The 14,692-nt window shown below is 56.0% G+C and overlaps 1 protein-coding gene across 1 annotated transcript in view; it reads right to left on the minus strand.

The window, feature by feature from the left end:
* Positions 1–14,210, minus strand: part of LOC149337109 (uncharacterized) — a 30,449-nt gene extending 16,239 nt beyond the window's left edge. The window contains exon 1 of the mRNA XM_089553325.1: positions 13,218–14,210. Coding sequence (XP_089409451.1) covers positions 13,218–13,547 — 330 coding nt within the window. The 5' untranslated portion in view covers positions 13,548–14,210. The remainder of the gene's footprint in view (positions 1–13,217) is intronic.
* Positions 14,211–14,692: the final 482 nt, after the last annotated feature.

Genomic DNA, 14,692 nt, shown 5'->3' on the forward strand with positions numbered 1-14,692 from the left:
GCCGCCCCAAAGGGTGCGAAATGCAGCGTGACGGGCAGGCAGCCACAACACCACGGCAGCGTCTGCAGCGATGCTTCAACACATTGCGGTGACGTCCCCAGCTCAACCGAACAGACGCCTACTAGCGGGAATGACGCAAAGAGCAGACAAGTGCCACCACCACCCCCACACGGCGGTCAGGAAAAGCACGCTCAAGAATGGCGTCGCGGGTGCCTGAGCCAACATCGTCAAAAATGGCAAACAGATGAGCGGTTCGGGACGGGTTGCCTCCTCCTCCCATCCCCTCTCCTGTCCCCCTCACTCGGCGGCTGACGCTCAACTCCACAACCGTATAGCTTCTCTACGGGCACAAAACGAGATGCTACTCGCGAAAACTGAAGCTTTAGAGGCTAAAACAACCCCCCTCCCCCGCAGTACCCCCGATGCGGAGGCTATGGAGAGCCAGATGGCGGCGCCGACTCTGGAATCTTCCCTTGCCGAACTCGAAGCCTGTCTTAATGCCGAATTTGACAACCTGTTGGAGACAGCGATACAACGCCTCATCGTTCGAGACATGGAGGCTACTCCCCCTATGATCGCTCAACACGCCGCGACTAACCCCCGCCTTTCTAGCAGAGGCGGTCCCCTTAAGGACGTATCTGGTCGGCCCTCCAGATTGTCCCGCCGAGTCAATGACCTCGACGATAACGAAGACAGCTGCCCCCTTCTAGGTGCTGAGTTTCAGCCCCCAGTAACTGGCTAGGGGGCAGCCTCGCTTCCACCTCTCAATCTGAGCGTGGCGGTACATCCTAGGTGTAGGCGCTCCCCCCTTTCGAAATCATCTTCCCCCATTACAATTACTCAATGGAACGGTCGGGGGCTCCGGTCCCGTTCCAAGTGGGCCCACCTCCGGCTTTTATTGCGAAATCATTACTGCTCGAGGTTTCCGCTCTTGGCCGTCGTCCCGGAGAATCCACCATTGACCTTTAGCGTGACCTATGTGTGACGTCATACCAGTTGTGAAAAAGCAGGGCCCCAACTCGGCTCGTCGCGATCGTCCCAGCGAATCCTCCATGCCGCAGCTGCGCGGCGCTGTACGTGACGTCATGCCATCTGTGGAAAAGCGGGGCCCTAACTCGGCTCGTCGCGATCGTCCCAGCGAATCCTCCACGCGCCGCTGCCGTGGTGGTGGTGAACTTTTATTTGATGAAATAGAGTTTGGAAACCACAGAGTGGCCCCGCTACATGGTCGGCGTCCCTAGTCCGGGACACAGCATGACAAGGCCCCGTCTCTCGCCCGTTTCACCAGAGCCCTTTGGACTCAAGCGAGGAGCAGTTGAGGAGGGCAGCCTCCCATGCCTCTCTGGAAGGGGTAGGGGAAGCGGGGAGGTGGGGATTTTGAGTACATGCCCACACCATGTGGAAGATATCACAGGTCTCGCCACAGTGCGGGCATCGCCCATTCGTGTTAGGATCGTAATGTTTGATTATTGCAGGACAGAATAGAGTACCTGTCTGCAGGCACCTTAAAGTTCGCTCCTCCGTCTTACTCAGCCCCTTTGCAGGGGCTGGCAAAAGGCTGTGGTTGTCGCTATAATACGTTATTATTTCCCTGAATCGCAGCAGCGGCTGGTTAGTCTCCGAGCCAGAAGAGCTGGGATGAGGAGCCCGGTGAATAAGCGCTCGGGCAGCAGCGTCAGCGGCCTCATTACCTCGTAAGCCGTGGTGGCCAGGAGCCCAAATGATTCTTTTCGATGTTGGATTAGTGGCAGTCCGTCTTAGAATGCAAGCAGCTAAGGGGGAGATCTCCCCTGCCAAGTAAAAATTACATGCTTTTCGGGAGTCCGTGATGATGATTCTCAAATTTGCGTGGGCAGCAGCAAGCGCTATCGCTACCTCCTCGGCTTGCATTGAATTCGGGGCTCGAAAGGAGAGTCCATCAACGCGCATTTCCTGGTGAACGAAAGCGGCCGTGTAAAATCCCGTGGATCCCGTCTCTCAAGAGCCCGAGCCCACGCTTGTCGTCTGTTTTCGGGCATGTCGGTGTCCATGTTACGGGGGAGCGGAGAGACCCAGAGCATATGGCGCCACAGTACTGGGATATGCTCCGCCTCCTCTGGAGTGCAGTCGTGTTGGATATGTAAGCGGTTTAGCAGGCGGCGCCCAGGGGCCGTCTGCATGAGCAGAAATTCAGACTTTTGGGTGGAACATTGGAGGCCGCAGCGGCGAGCATAACGGTCCACTATGGTCGCCGCCTCCTGCAGGTTGTCCTCAATGTCTCCAAGGCAACCCTGTGTGGACCACAGGGTGATGTCATCGGCGTACAGCGCATGCTGTACACCGACGAAAGCGCCCAGCTGGACCGCTATACCCATCATAGCCAGATTTAATAAAAGGGGAGAGAGCACCGCGCCCTGTGGTGTGCCCCTGGTTCCTAAATGAAAAGGGCCATGTTCCTTATCCTGGATTCGAATGTAAGATTTTCGTCGGTCAAAAATTGCCGAATGAATTGAAAGGCGTTTCTGCCGCAGTTAGTTTGAGAGAGGTGGGTGAGAATGATCGCGTGGGTAACGTTGTCGAAAGCTCCCTTCCAATCCAAGGGTAGTACGACCTTATTATTGTGAGGGCATTCGACGGGATCGAGGACAGCCCGTCTGAATTTGTGCACATACGCCCCTCACCAAAGTCCACAGCCAAAACTTCATTGTCTCTTGAGACAGGTCCAATCCCTGAAAATATCAAAGTCCAGGTACTGGGGCTCTTTACACATCAAGACAGACGGTCAGAAACAACATTGGCCAAACTCCATCAGGTGGGGGACCAGGTGGGCCGCTTAGTCCGCTAGGTTTCTAACAAGAGCGGGGGGTTACAATGTAAGGAAGCCTTGCGGCTGGAGCATGCATTTGTAACCAGTCGAATTCTATATTCGACTCCATACCTCCACCTGCGAAAGCAAGACGAGGATGCACTCCAAGTCATCCTCCGCAAAATTATTAAGCGGGCTCTGGACCTCCCCGTGAACACCTCCAAAAAGCGCCACCTGGGGCTGGGCACGGTGAATACATTTCGGGAGCTCCGGGAAGCCCACCTGACCAACCAATACACACGTCTCTCGAAAACATCGTCGGGTCGCCGCCTCCTTGCCCGACTACACATCCAACACACCACTCTCATGGAAGAGCGCGTACGTATTCCATCCCAGTGGAGATGCGCCCTCGACGTGCGCCCTCTTCCCGCGAACATGAACCGTGGGGACCATAATGGCCGGCGCCTGGCGCGCGCGGAAGCCCTGGCCTGCCACTATGGATCGAAACCGGGCGTATTCTACGTGGATGCCTCCGGCCCCCACCATGTGAGATGGTACACGGCAGCAGTCGTCCACCAATCCAAAACAGTGAACGGCCTTACTTTTCGAGCCCGTGAAATAACACACGCGGAGGAGGTCGCCATTGCATTGGCTGCATCTGATTCAAATTTTAAAAAATTATTTCCGGCTCGCGAGGGGCACGTCGGAACGTCGAGCACGGCTGGGTACCGTATCTAGCCTACCGCATTCTCCTAAACAGCGTCTACACCGGGAACCCCGCTCACTGGCGTATCGTTTGGGCTCCCGCTCACATGGGCCTTGAGGGAAATGAGGCAGCTGACGCCGCCGCCCGCGCGCTCTCTCACCGGACATTCGCCTCCGACCCTGACGATCAGGAACTAGAATTCACTCCCACTTACTCCTTCACAGACATTGCTTTACTTTATCAATCTGGCCATGGTATTTACCCCGTCCGCGTAAAGGTCTCTCAAAGGCGGAGGAGCGGCTTCTGCTTCGTCTGTATACAAATACTTTGCTGTGCCCGGCAGCTCTCAAACACGTCCACCTTTCTTTCTCTGGCAGCTGTACGCGCTGTGCGGAGAAGTCTTCGGACATCTGCCACGTGGTGTGGGCCTGCCCCTCCAGCCCTGCTATCCCCCCTCACCCCAACCCAACCCGGGAGGACTGGGAGGCGACCCTGCTCGGCTGCTCTGACCTGCAGGCCAAACGGGCCCTGGTCGCGCGAGCCCGGGCGGCTGCCGACGCCACTGGAGTCCCGAACTAGGGACCTCCACCTAGTACTTGTGAGGGCTGGCCCCCTCTCGGTCAGCTCATACCTCACCTCCTGAAATATATCTGTACACAAATGTTTTCCACCACCACCACTGCATGAGCCGCGTGTATTCGTTCACGAGGGGGAGGCGCTTGCTCTACGTGACCAGCCAAACAAGGCGCAGCCAGGGCTATAGACTTGCGTTCAAAGGGCAAGCCATCGCGCCTAATGGGTGGTGGCGTTCCTCCCTTCACCACAGACGCCACACCCCCTCCCGTGCCCCCAGAAATAGACGCTAAATTAGCAGCACTCGAAGCAAAATTTGACCATAAACTAAAGGAGCTAGACGCCCGCCTCGAGGCCAGATTCAATCACCTTGCCGCCGCCCTCACCGAAAAACTTGAGCAGCGCATGGACGCTATGCTTACCAAGATGATGGAGCTCTTGGAGCATAATCTTACCCATCGCTTCACCCAACTTCAAACCCCCTCCACTCCCCCCATCCTACCTCCACAAGCACAAAACACCTTCCCTGAGCCACACATACCAATTGACACCCGTCTTAATACCCTCCTCAATCCCCCCACCATCCAATATGGCGGGGGGGAACACTAATTATCTCCCCATTATAACTTGGAACTGCCGCGGCTTCCGGGCAAAGCGCGCACCTCTGCAACTTCTCCTTCCCACCATCGCACCCACGCCCCACATACTTCTTCTCCAGGAGACTACACACCGAGCAACCCTCCCCAGCTACACATCTACACACTCGGATACCACTAACACACCCAGGGCGTCCACACTCATCCACCGCAGCCTCACCTACAAAACTCATCACATTACGTCTGAGACGCCCTGCGTGATCACGGAAATTATACATCACACACATTCACTTCCTTCTATATTTATAGCAAACATATACCACCCCCCATCCCTGCCGATGGCCCCGCTAGAATCACTTCTGCGAAAGCTACACCATCTAGCAGGGAAACATCCCCTACTCATCGGTGGGGACTTCAACAGTCAGCATACTGACTGGGGATACACAACCACGACACATCGAGGTCGCACGCTCTGGCTGCTCCTGCAGAACCTCCAACTCACTGTGCACAACACGTTTCAGACGCCTACGCGGATCGGCAACAGTGTCAGCATGGACACCAGTCCGGACCTGACGCTGAGCCGCTGTATCCGCGGCGTTACCTGGAACAGAACACAACATACACTGGGCAGTGATCATTACATTATACAAATCACTGTCCCATACAAACCACCCCGTCACGCAAATATGACACACGAACTCATTAACTGGGATGCCTTTCGTGCTGCACGCACCGCCCTCCCAGACACTCCCATCGCAGACATCGATGCATGGGTGCAATCACTCAAGCATGACGTTCACCACAACACGCGACACATTGAAACTACAACCGAAACACCGACCCTTGACACACGCCTAGCCCACCTCTGGGAGGCTTATCACAGCATCCTGGAACGCTGGAAAATCAACAAACACAACAGAACGCTTAAAAAGCGGCTGGCCGCGCTGCAGACACAAATCCAACAGCACTCTGAGGAGCTCTGTCGATCCAACTGGGGACAGATATGTGACGGCATCGCCGGAAACCTGTCCAGCAAACGTGCATCGCAACTCCTCCGACACCTCATTGACCCCACACGCACCAAATCAGCAGCACAGCACGACGTGACACGCCTCACACATGAACACATTGACGATCCCGACACCCTTCTAGACACACTTCAAACCATGTACACATCTCCAGGCGACCCCATACCTCTACCGCACTACACAGGACAAGCAAATCCAACACTCGACACCGACATCACGGAGACGGAAGTCAGAGCGGCCCTTCTGACTCTCCGCGCCAACTCCGCACCTGGTGCAGACCAAATCACAAACTCCATGCTCCGTAATCTGGATGACCAATCGATCACCCACATTACGAAATACTTCAACCAGTGCTGGAGGGAGGGTAACCTCCCGCAGTCCTGGCGCCACGCGAAGGTAATATTTATACCAAAACCCAACAAACACTCACCATTCAAAACCTTCGCCCGATTTCGCTAACCTCATGCCTCGGGAAGCTCCTCGAGCATGTTGTGTTAGCGAGACTCACAAGTCACATGGCGGACAACAATCTCTACCCGCATAGCATGGTGGGATTCTGCCCTCATCTATCCGCACAGGATGCCATGCTGCAACTCACACAGGACCTTTTTGACCCGCTTCTTCCAGGTCACACCAAGGCAGTCTTAGCTTCGGATCTCTGCAAAGCTTTTGATCGCATTGAACATCAGGCGATCATGACTGCTCTATCCCCATTGAATGTGGGTGTGCGCACGTACGCCTACATTCAAGCATTCCTGACTGACCGCACGGCTGAGATACACTTCGGCCCTCTGTCTTCCACCTCCTACACACCTCAGAGTATCGGCACCCCTCAAGGGTCCGTCCTTTCCCCCTTTCTCTTTAACATAACCCTCATACCCCTCGCCCGGAAATTGGCAACTATTCCCCACCTCAAGCACACTCTTTATGCCGACGATATCACCCTGTGGACCACCGACGGCAGTGACGGCGACATAGAGAACACCTTACAGGAAGCAGCCACCCTCACCCAAAATTACGCACGGACCATCGGACTGTCTTGCTCCCCAGAGAAGTCCGAACTGCTCCTCATCCGGCCTAAGAACCACCGCTGTCCCCGCTCCCCCATTGCCATTGAATTGAATGGTTACCCGGTACCTGAGGTTGGCACCCTCCGTGTATTGGGCTTGCACATCCAGAACGATGGCAAAAACACCACTACCCTCAAGAAACTCAAGCAGGTTGCAGGCGCGATATCGCACCTCATCCGCAGGGTTTCGGAAAATCATAGAGGCATGAAGAAAGCGCGACCTATGTCGCGTCATTCATGCCTTTGTCCTCAGCCGTGTACTGTACACTACCCCATACTTACAACTATCCAAACATGACATAAACGCTTTGGATGCTTTGATTCGCAAGGCATTCAAGGCAGCACTTCATCTTCCCCTCAACACACCCACAGACAGATTACTAGGCCTGGGCCTCCACAACACGATCGGGGAACTGGTGGAGGCCCACCGACAGGCCCAATACATCAGGCTCACAAAAACTTCCACAGGTCGGTATATCCTGGACTCCCTCGGAATCAAAATACCAGCCAACGACCCAACCCTTCTCGCCATCCCACGATCCCTTCACCGAGAGCTTCTCATCAGGCCGCTCCCGAGGAATATGCACCCGTCCCACCATGAGCAGCGCCGCAGAGCCCGTGCGAAGGCACTCCATCGAGCGTACGGCCCCCAGCCGGACGCCGTATGGGTGGACGCTGCCTGCACGGGTGATGAAGCGACAGCAGCTGCGGTGGACTCCTCTTCATCCACCCTCCTCACACTACCTCTCCCTCCAGATACATCCCCACAGGCTGCAGAGGAAGCCGCCATTGCACTTGCTATAACCCGCACGGAAGCCCGGTATATTTTAACTGACTCTAAAACTGCGATTCTAAATTTTGCTCGAGGCCGAGTTCATGTCCCTGCTTTTGGCATACTGGACTCGCCCGATGCACCCCCGCCCCGCCAAGTGGAGCTGATATGGGTGCCTGCGCACTCCAGGAATCCCGGAAACGAGGCCGCCAACCTTTTAGCCCGAGGTTCTTTAAACCGGGCTCAGGTGGCCTCGGATCAGGGATTCACGAAGGATCGCATGCACTCATTCAGTGAGCTGACCCAGGCATACAGAGCCTCTCGCCAGCTGTACCCCCCGCCCCACCCCTCCCTAGATAACAGACACGCAACACTCTGGCGCAGATTACAAACACATACTCTCCCCTCGCCCCTTACCCTAACCCACTATCATCCCTCCTTCCCCACTCCTGCTTGCGCCCTATGCCCAGAACCCTTCGCTTCTTCCCTCCACATCCTTTCCCTCTGCCCGGCGGACCCTCCCCCGCGGGACCTAGAGAACCTCAAGACCTGGGAGGACTCGGAGACCCTGCTGCACTCGGAGGACCCGGCCGTGCAGACCATCGCCACCGGCCGTGCTGCCAGTGTTATGGACCTCAGGAGCATAAACACTTGAGTGCAGTGGGGTCGTGCGGGGACCCTGGGGCGTGCCCAGAATTCCTTTGTAAATAAAGTTTTCTCTCTCTCTCTCTCTCCCTTCCTGTACGGTGCGGTTCGGATGTCCACCGAGATGACAGAGAATTACTGCGTAATTTCCTTTCCTCAAAAAGCGTCGCGTTCAAAGGGCAAGGCATCGCGCCGAACGGGTGGTGGCGTTCCGTGGACTGCCTGGCAGCGCTACAACACGCTGTCGCGTTCCACTCCTAAAGGCGAAGCTTAAGCGTCATTAACTTAGTTTGATAGCATAACCATTACTAAGAGCACCACCAAGAGACACCACCAGCCAACCTAGGCGCAGCCAGGGGAAATTACTTTCGCAATTACCGAGCTTAACCAAGCTAGCCTCAGCCAATTTTATCTTTCAACCTTTTAGCATTTGCCAGCCGTGGTTGCCTTCCAAGAGCCAGGAAAAGGCGCCACACTAACAAATTGCACGACGTTCCAGGAGGACCTCTCGTCTCTTCTATGCGCCCACAGAAATTGTACAGCCAATCAGGTCGACTTAGACATGCAACTTGAATACTCTCATGTAATGGTGACCCTCCTCCCACTCCGGAAGCAGGACCCACCGTTACCCATACTCAATGTATACTGCAATCCGAAATTACCGAATGTACCATTCGCGGACCTATTTAGCCGCGCGCTGAGCGTTGCACGTCGGGGCCCCTTCTTTATTGTGGGCGATTTCAACGCTCCCGCTTGGATGTAGGGTTACTACCGCGAAGTACGGACGCAAGTTGGCGGAGCTTGCGTCAACGCTGGGCCTCACTCCCCAAAAACATGCTACCTGGCCGCCATGATACGCGCCGTCAGCTGAAAGCCCAAGCACTAGATGCCACATACCTTGCCGACGAAATCGCAATACACGTAGATGCTGCACGGCAAAGTGCAAACACATACGTGGCTTGTGCAGAGAGAGAGAGAGAAAACTTTATTTACAAAGGAATTCTGGGCACGCCCCAGGGTCCCCGCACGACCCCACTGCACTCAAGTGTTTATGCTCCTGAGGTCCATAACACTGGCAGCACGGCCGGTGGCGATGGTCTGCACGGCCGGGTCCTCCGAGTGCAGCAGGGTCTCCGAGTCCTCCCAGGTCTTGAGGTTCTCTAGGTCCCGCGGGGGAGGGTCCGCCGGGCAGAGGGAAAGGATGTGGAGGGAAGAAGCGAAGGGTTCTGGGCATAGGGCGCAAGCAGGAGTGGGGAAGGAGGGATGATAGTGGGTTAGGGTAAGGGGCGAGGGGAGAGTATGTGTTTGTAATCTGCGCCAGAGTGTTGCGTGTCTGTTATCTAGGGAGGGGTGGGGCGGGGGGTAGAGCTGGCGAGAGGCTCTGTATGCCTGGGTCAGCTCACTGAATGAGTGCATGCGATCCTTCGTGAATCCCCGATCCGAGGCCACCTGAGCCCGGTTTAAAGAACCTCGGGCTAAAAGGTTGGCGGCCTCGTTTCCGGGATTCCTGGAGTGCGCAGGCACCCATATCAGCTCCACTTGGCGGGGCGGGGGTGCATCGGGCGAGTCCAGTATGCCAAAAGCAGGGACATGAACTCGGCCTCGAGCAAAATTTAGAATCGCAGTTTTAGAGTCAGTTAAAATATACCGGGCTTCCGTGCGGGTTATAGCAAGTGCAATGGCGGCTTCCTCTGCAGCCTGTGGGGATGTATCTGGAGGGAGAGGTAGTGTGAGGAGGGTGGATGAAGAGGAGTCCACCGCAGCTGCTGTCGCTTCATCACCCGTGCAGGCAGCGTCCACCCATACGGCGTCCGGCTGGGGGCCGTACGCTCGATGGAGTGCCTTCGCACGGGCTCTGCGGCGCTGCTCATGGTGGGACGGGTGCATATTCCTCGGGAGCGGCCTGATGAGAAGCTCTCGGTGAAGGGATCGTGGGATGGCGAGAAGGGTTGGGTCGTTGGCTGGTATTTTGATTCCGAGGGAGTCCAGGATATACCGACCTGTGGAAGTTTTTGTGAGCCTGATGTATTGGGCCTGTCGGTGGGCCTCCACCAGTTCCCCGATCGTGTTGTGGAGGCCCAGGCCTAGTAATCTGTCTGTGGGTGTGTTGAGGGGAAGATGAAGTGCTGCCTTGAATGCCTTGCGAATCAAAGCATCCAAAGCGTTTATGGCATGTTTGGATAGTTGTAAGTATGGGGTAGTGTACAGTACACGGCTGAGGACAAAGGCATGAATGACGCGACATAGGTCGCGCTTTCTTCATGCCTCTATGATTTCCCGAAACCCTGCGGATGAGGTGCGATATCGCGCCTGCAACCTGCTTGAGTTTCTTGAGGGTAGTGGTGTTTTTGCCATCGTTCTGGATGTGCAAGCCCATTGCACGGAGGGTGCCAACCTCAGGTACCGGGTAACCATTCAATTCAATGGCAATGGGGGAGCGGGGACAGCGGTGGTTCTTAGGCCGGATGAGGAGCAGTTCGGAATTCTCTGGGGAGCAAGACAGTCCGATGGTCCGTGCGTAATTTTGGGTGAGGGTGGCTGCTTCCTGTAAGGTGTTCTCTATGTCGCCGTCACTGCCGTCGGTGGTCCACAGGGTGATATCGTCGGCATAAAGAGTGTGCTTGAGGTGGGGAATAGTTGCCAATTTCCGGGCGAGGGGTATGAGGGTTATGTTAAAGAGAAAGGGGGAAAGGACGGACCCTTGAGGGGTGCCGATACTCTGAAGTGTGTAGGAGGTGGAAGACAGAGGGCCGAAGTGTATCTCAGCCGTGCGGTCAGTCAGGAATGCTTGAATGTAGGCATACGTACGCACACCCACATTTAATGGGGATAGAGCAGTCATGATCGCCTGATGTTCAATGCGATCAAAAGCTTTGGAGAGATCCAAAGCTAAGACTGCCTTGGTGTGACCTGGAAGAAGCGGTTCAAAAAGGTCGTGTGTGAGTTGCAGCATGGCATCCTGTGCGGATAGATGAGGGCAGAATCCCACCATGCTATGCGGGTAGAGATTGTTGTCCGCCATGTGACTTGTGAGTCTCGCTAACACAACATGCTCGAGAAGCTTCCCGAGGCATGAGGTTAGCGAAATCGGGCGAAGGTTTTGAATGGTGAGTGTTTGTTGGGTTTTGGTATAAATATTACCTTCGCGTGGCGCCAGGACTGCGGGAGGTTACCCTCCCTCCAGCACTGGTTGAAGTATTTCGTAATGTGGGTGATCGATTGGTCATCCAGATTACGGAGCATGGAGTTTGTGATTTGGTCTGCACCAGGTGCGGAGTTGGCGCGGAGAGTCAGGAGGGCCGCTCTGACTTCCGTCTCCGTGATGTCGGTGTCGAGTGTTGGATTTGCTTGTCCTGTGTAGTGCGGTAGAGGTATGGGGCCGCCTGGAGATGTGTACATGGTTTGAAGTGTGTCTAGAAGGGTGTCGGGATCGTCAATGTGTTCATGTGTGAGGCGTGTCACGTGGTGCTGTGCTGCTGATTTGGTGCGTGTGGGGTCAATGAGGTGTCGGAGGAGTTGCCATGCACGTTTGCTGGACAGGTTTCCGGCGATGCCGTCACATATCTGTCCCCAGTTGGATCGACAGAGCTCCTCAGAGTGCTGTTGGATTTGTGTCTGCAGCGCGGCCAGCCGCTTTTTAAGCGTTCTGTTGTGTTTGTTGACTTTCCAGCGTTCCAGGATGCTGTGATAAGCCTCCCAGAGGTGGGCTAGGCGTGTGTCAAGGGTCGGTGTTTCGGTTGTAGTTTCAATGTGTCGCGTGTTGTGGTGAACGTCATGCTTGAGTGATTGCACCCATGCATCGATGTCTGCGATGGGAGTGTCTGGGAGGGCGGTGCGTGCAGTGCGAAAGGCATCCCAGTTAATGAGTTCGTGTGTCATATTTGCGTGACGGGGTGGTTTGTATGGGACAGTGATTTGTATAATGTAATGATCACTGCCCAGTGTATGTTGTGTTCTGTTCCAGGTAACGCCGCGGATACAGCGGCTCAGCGTCAGGTCCGGACTGGTGTCCATGCTGACACTGTGCCGATCCGCGTAGGCGTCTGAAACGTGTTGTGCACAGTGAGTTGGAGGTTCTGCAGGAGCAGCCAGAGCCTGCGACCTCGATGTGTCGTGGTTGTGTATCCCCAGTCAGTATGCTGACTGTTGAAGTCCCCACCGATGAGTAGGGGATGTTTCTCTGCTAGATGGTGTAGCTTTCGCAGAAGTGATTCTAGCGGGGCCATCGGCAGGGACGGGAGGTGGTATATGTTTGCTATAAATATAGAAGGAAGTGAATGTGTGTGATGTATAATTTCCGTGATCACGCAGGGCGTCTCAGACGTAATGTGATGAGTTTTGTAGGTGAGGCTGCGGTGGATGAGTGTGGACGCCCTGGGTGTGTTAGTGGTATCCGAGTGTGTAGATGTGTAGCTGGGGAGGGTTGCTCGGTGTGTAGTCTCCTGGAGAAGAAGTATGTGGGGCGTGGGTGCGATGGTGGGAAGGAGAAGTTGCAGAGGTGCGCGCTTTGCCCGGAAGCCGCGGCAGTTCCAAGTTATAATGGGGAGATAATTAGTGTTCCCCCCCGCCATATTGGATGGTGGGGGGATTGAGGAGGGTATTAAGACGGGTGTCAATTGGTATGTGTGGCTCAGGGAAGGTGTTTTGTGCTTGTGGAGGTAGGATGGGGGGAGTGGAGGGGGTTTGAGGTTGGGTGAAGCGATGGGTAAGATTATGCTCCAAGAGCTCCATCATCTTGGTAAGCTTAGCGTCCATGCGCTGCTCAAGTTTTTCGGTGAGGGCGGCGGCAAGGTGATTGAATCTGGCCTCGAGGCGGGCGTCCAGCTCCTTTAGTTTATGGTCAAATTTTGCTTCGAGTGCTGCTAATTTAGCGTCTATTTCTGGGGGCACGGGAGGGGGTATGGCGTCTGTGGTGCGCTGTTTCTTTGCAGGAGGGGTGCTCGAAGTGTCTGTGGATGATGAGCTCGAATTAATGACAGGGGGTGCGGGTTGAGGGGGCATGGAGGGGGCGGGGGTGCTTAGGAGAGAGGATAGGCGGCTTACCTCGTCACGCAAGGCCTTGAGTTCCTGGTCTCTCGGGTCTGCCTGGGAGGACTGGGGTGGTGGGGGTTGACGGGTGGTTTTGCCGGAAACGCGGTCTGCCCAGGTGAGACGCGTGGCGTTCTTGCTGCCATTCTGCCGGCTTGTAGAAGGCGACCGGGAAGCCGTCGAGCTGCGTCTGCTGGCTGTGCCTGGTTGATCGCAGCGGGAAAGCCGCGATGTACCCGGAGGAGAGAGAGCGTTCTTCGGGGACGCTAGTTTGCGGCCCCGTCCCTTGCAGTTCCGGTGCCGGTCATATGAGGGCCTCCGCAGAGAATGCAGCTGGGGGTGCATGAGGCCACATCTTCCTTTGGGTGGGACTGCCCACAGCGGGGGCACTTATGGGATCTTGGGTGGACACACACGTCTGCCCGGTGACCAGGGACGCGGCAGTTAGTGCAGGCGTCTATATGCCCTCGATAGGGTGTGCACCTGTGGAGGGCTCCTCCATAAAGGACGGCGCGTGGGACAGGTCCAGCTCGGAAAGTGATTAGGATGGAACGCGTGGAGCCCATTCGGCGGGCGTCCACGATGAGGGCGTCTGGGTTGCCGGTGATCAGTTCTTGCAGGAGCTCTGTCGGGGTCTCATTCCAATAAGCATTGGAGATGACTCCGCGTACCGCTCCATCCGGCGAGGCTATGTAAGCTGCGACGGCGAAGTCCTTGCCTTGGTTTTTGATGCTGGTTACGCTAACCAGGGCAAGCGCGTCAGCTTTTATGGGCGTGCTTACGGTGCACGTATTGTTTGCGGGGTGTACCCTGATTTGGGTACGCGTTGGTTCGTGTAGCTGGGACGCCGCTTGAAGGATGGCTTCCCGTAGTTGTCGGGGTGGAAGCAGGTCCAGCTGCAGCCCGCCTCGTGATCTGAACACGACCTTGTAGTCTGCAGCAGGAAGCGGCGGCTGCTGCCGCGAACGCTGCGCAGCTGTGCGCGTTGCTTGTAGGTGCGCTGACTTGTCAAGGCGGGCAGACTTGGGGGCACCGGTAGCAGAGGCTGCGGCCTCCTGGCTTCGGGATGGTGAAAGAACGTCCTTGGAGCGGGCAGGCACACTAAGAATGTGCGTCCAGCCCCTTGGGTCGTAGTCGTGGGGGTTAAGAACCTCTTCCTGCACCTGCACCTCCATGATGGTGTTGGTGGCGGAAGCGTCCGACGCAGTAGGCCTAGCTCCCAGCGGAGCGAGGCCTAGCTCAGGCGAAGAGGTCACAAAGGGCCGTGGGTGCCCGAAAAATGGCTTAGGCGGGCCAAAAATTAATGTCGTGCGGCACTCACATTCGTAGATCAGTGGATCGTGAAATTTGGGCCGATGATGCTGGCGATTGGCGAATTCCGCTGTCTTTGTGCGGAGCCGATGTGGGGTGCGTCTGTACTACTCGGCCCCCTAGCGGCCAATCGGCTTGTGCAACCACGCCACAATCTACTATCGTCACCGCCGCCACAG

This window comes from Amblyomma mixtum, chromosome 7 (genome assembly GCF_055824585.1).
Source record: "Amblyomma mixtum isolate Tamu chromosome 7, ASM5582458v1, whole genome shotgun sequence".
NCBI classification, from domain to species: domain Eukaryota; kingdom Metazoa; phylum Arthropoda; class Arachnida; order Ixodida; family Ixodidae; genus Amblyomma; species Amblyomma mixtum.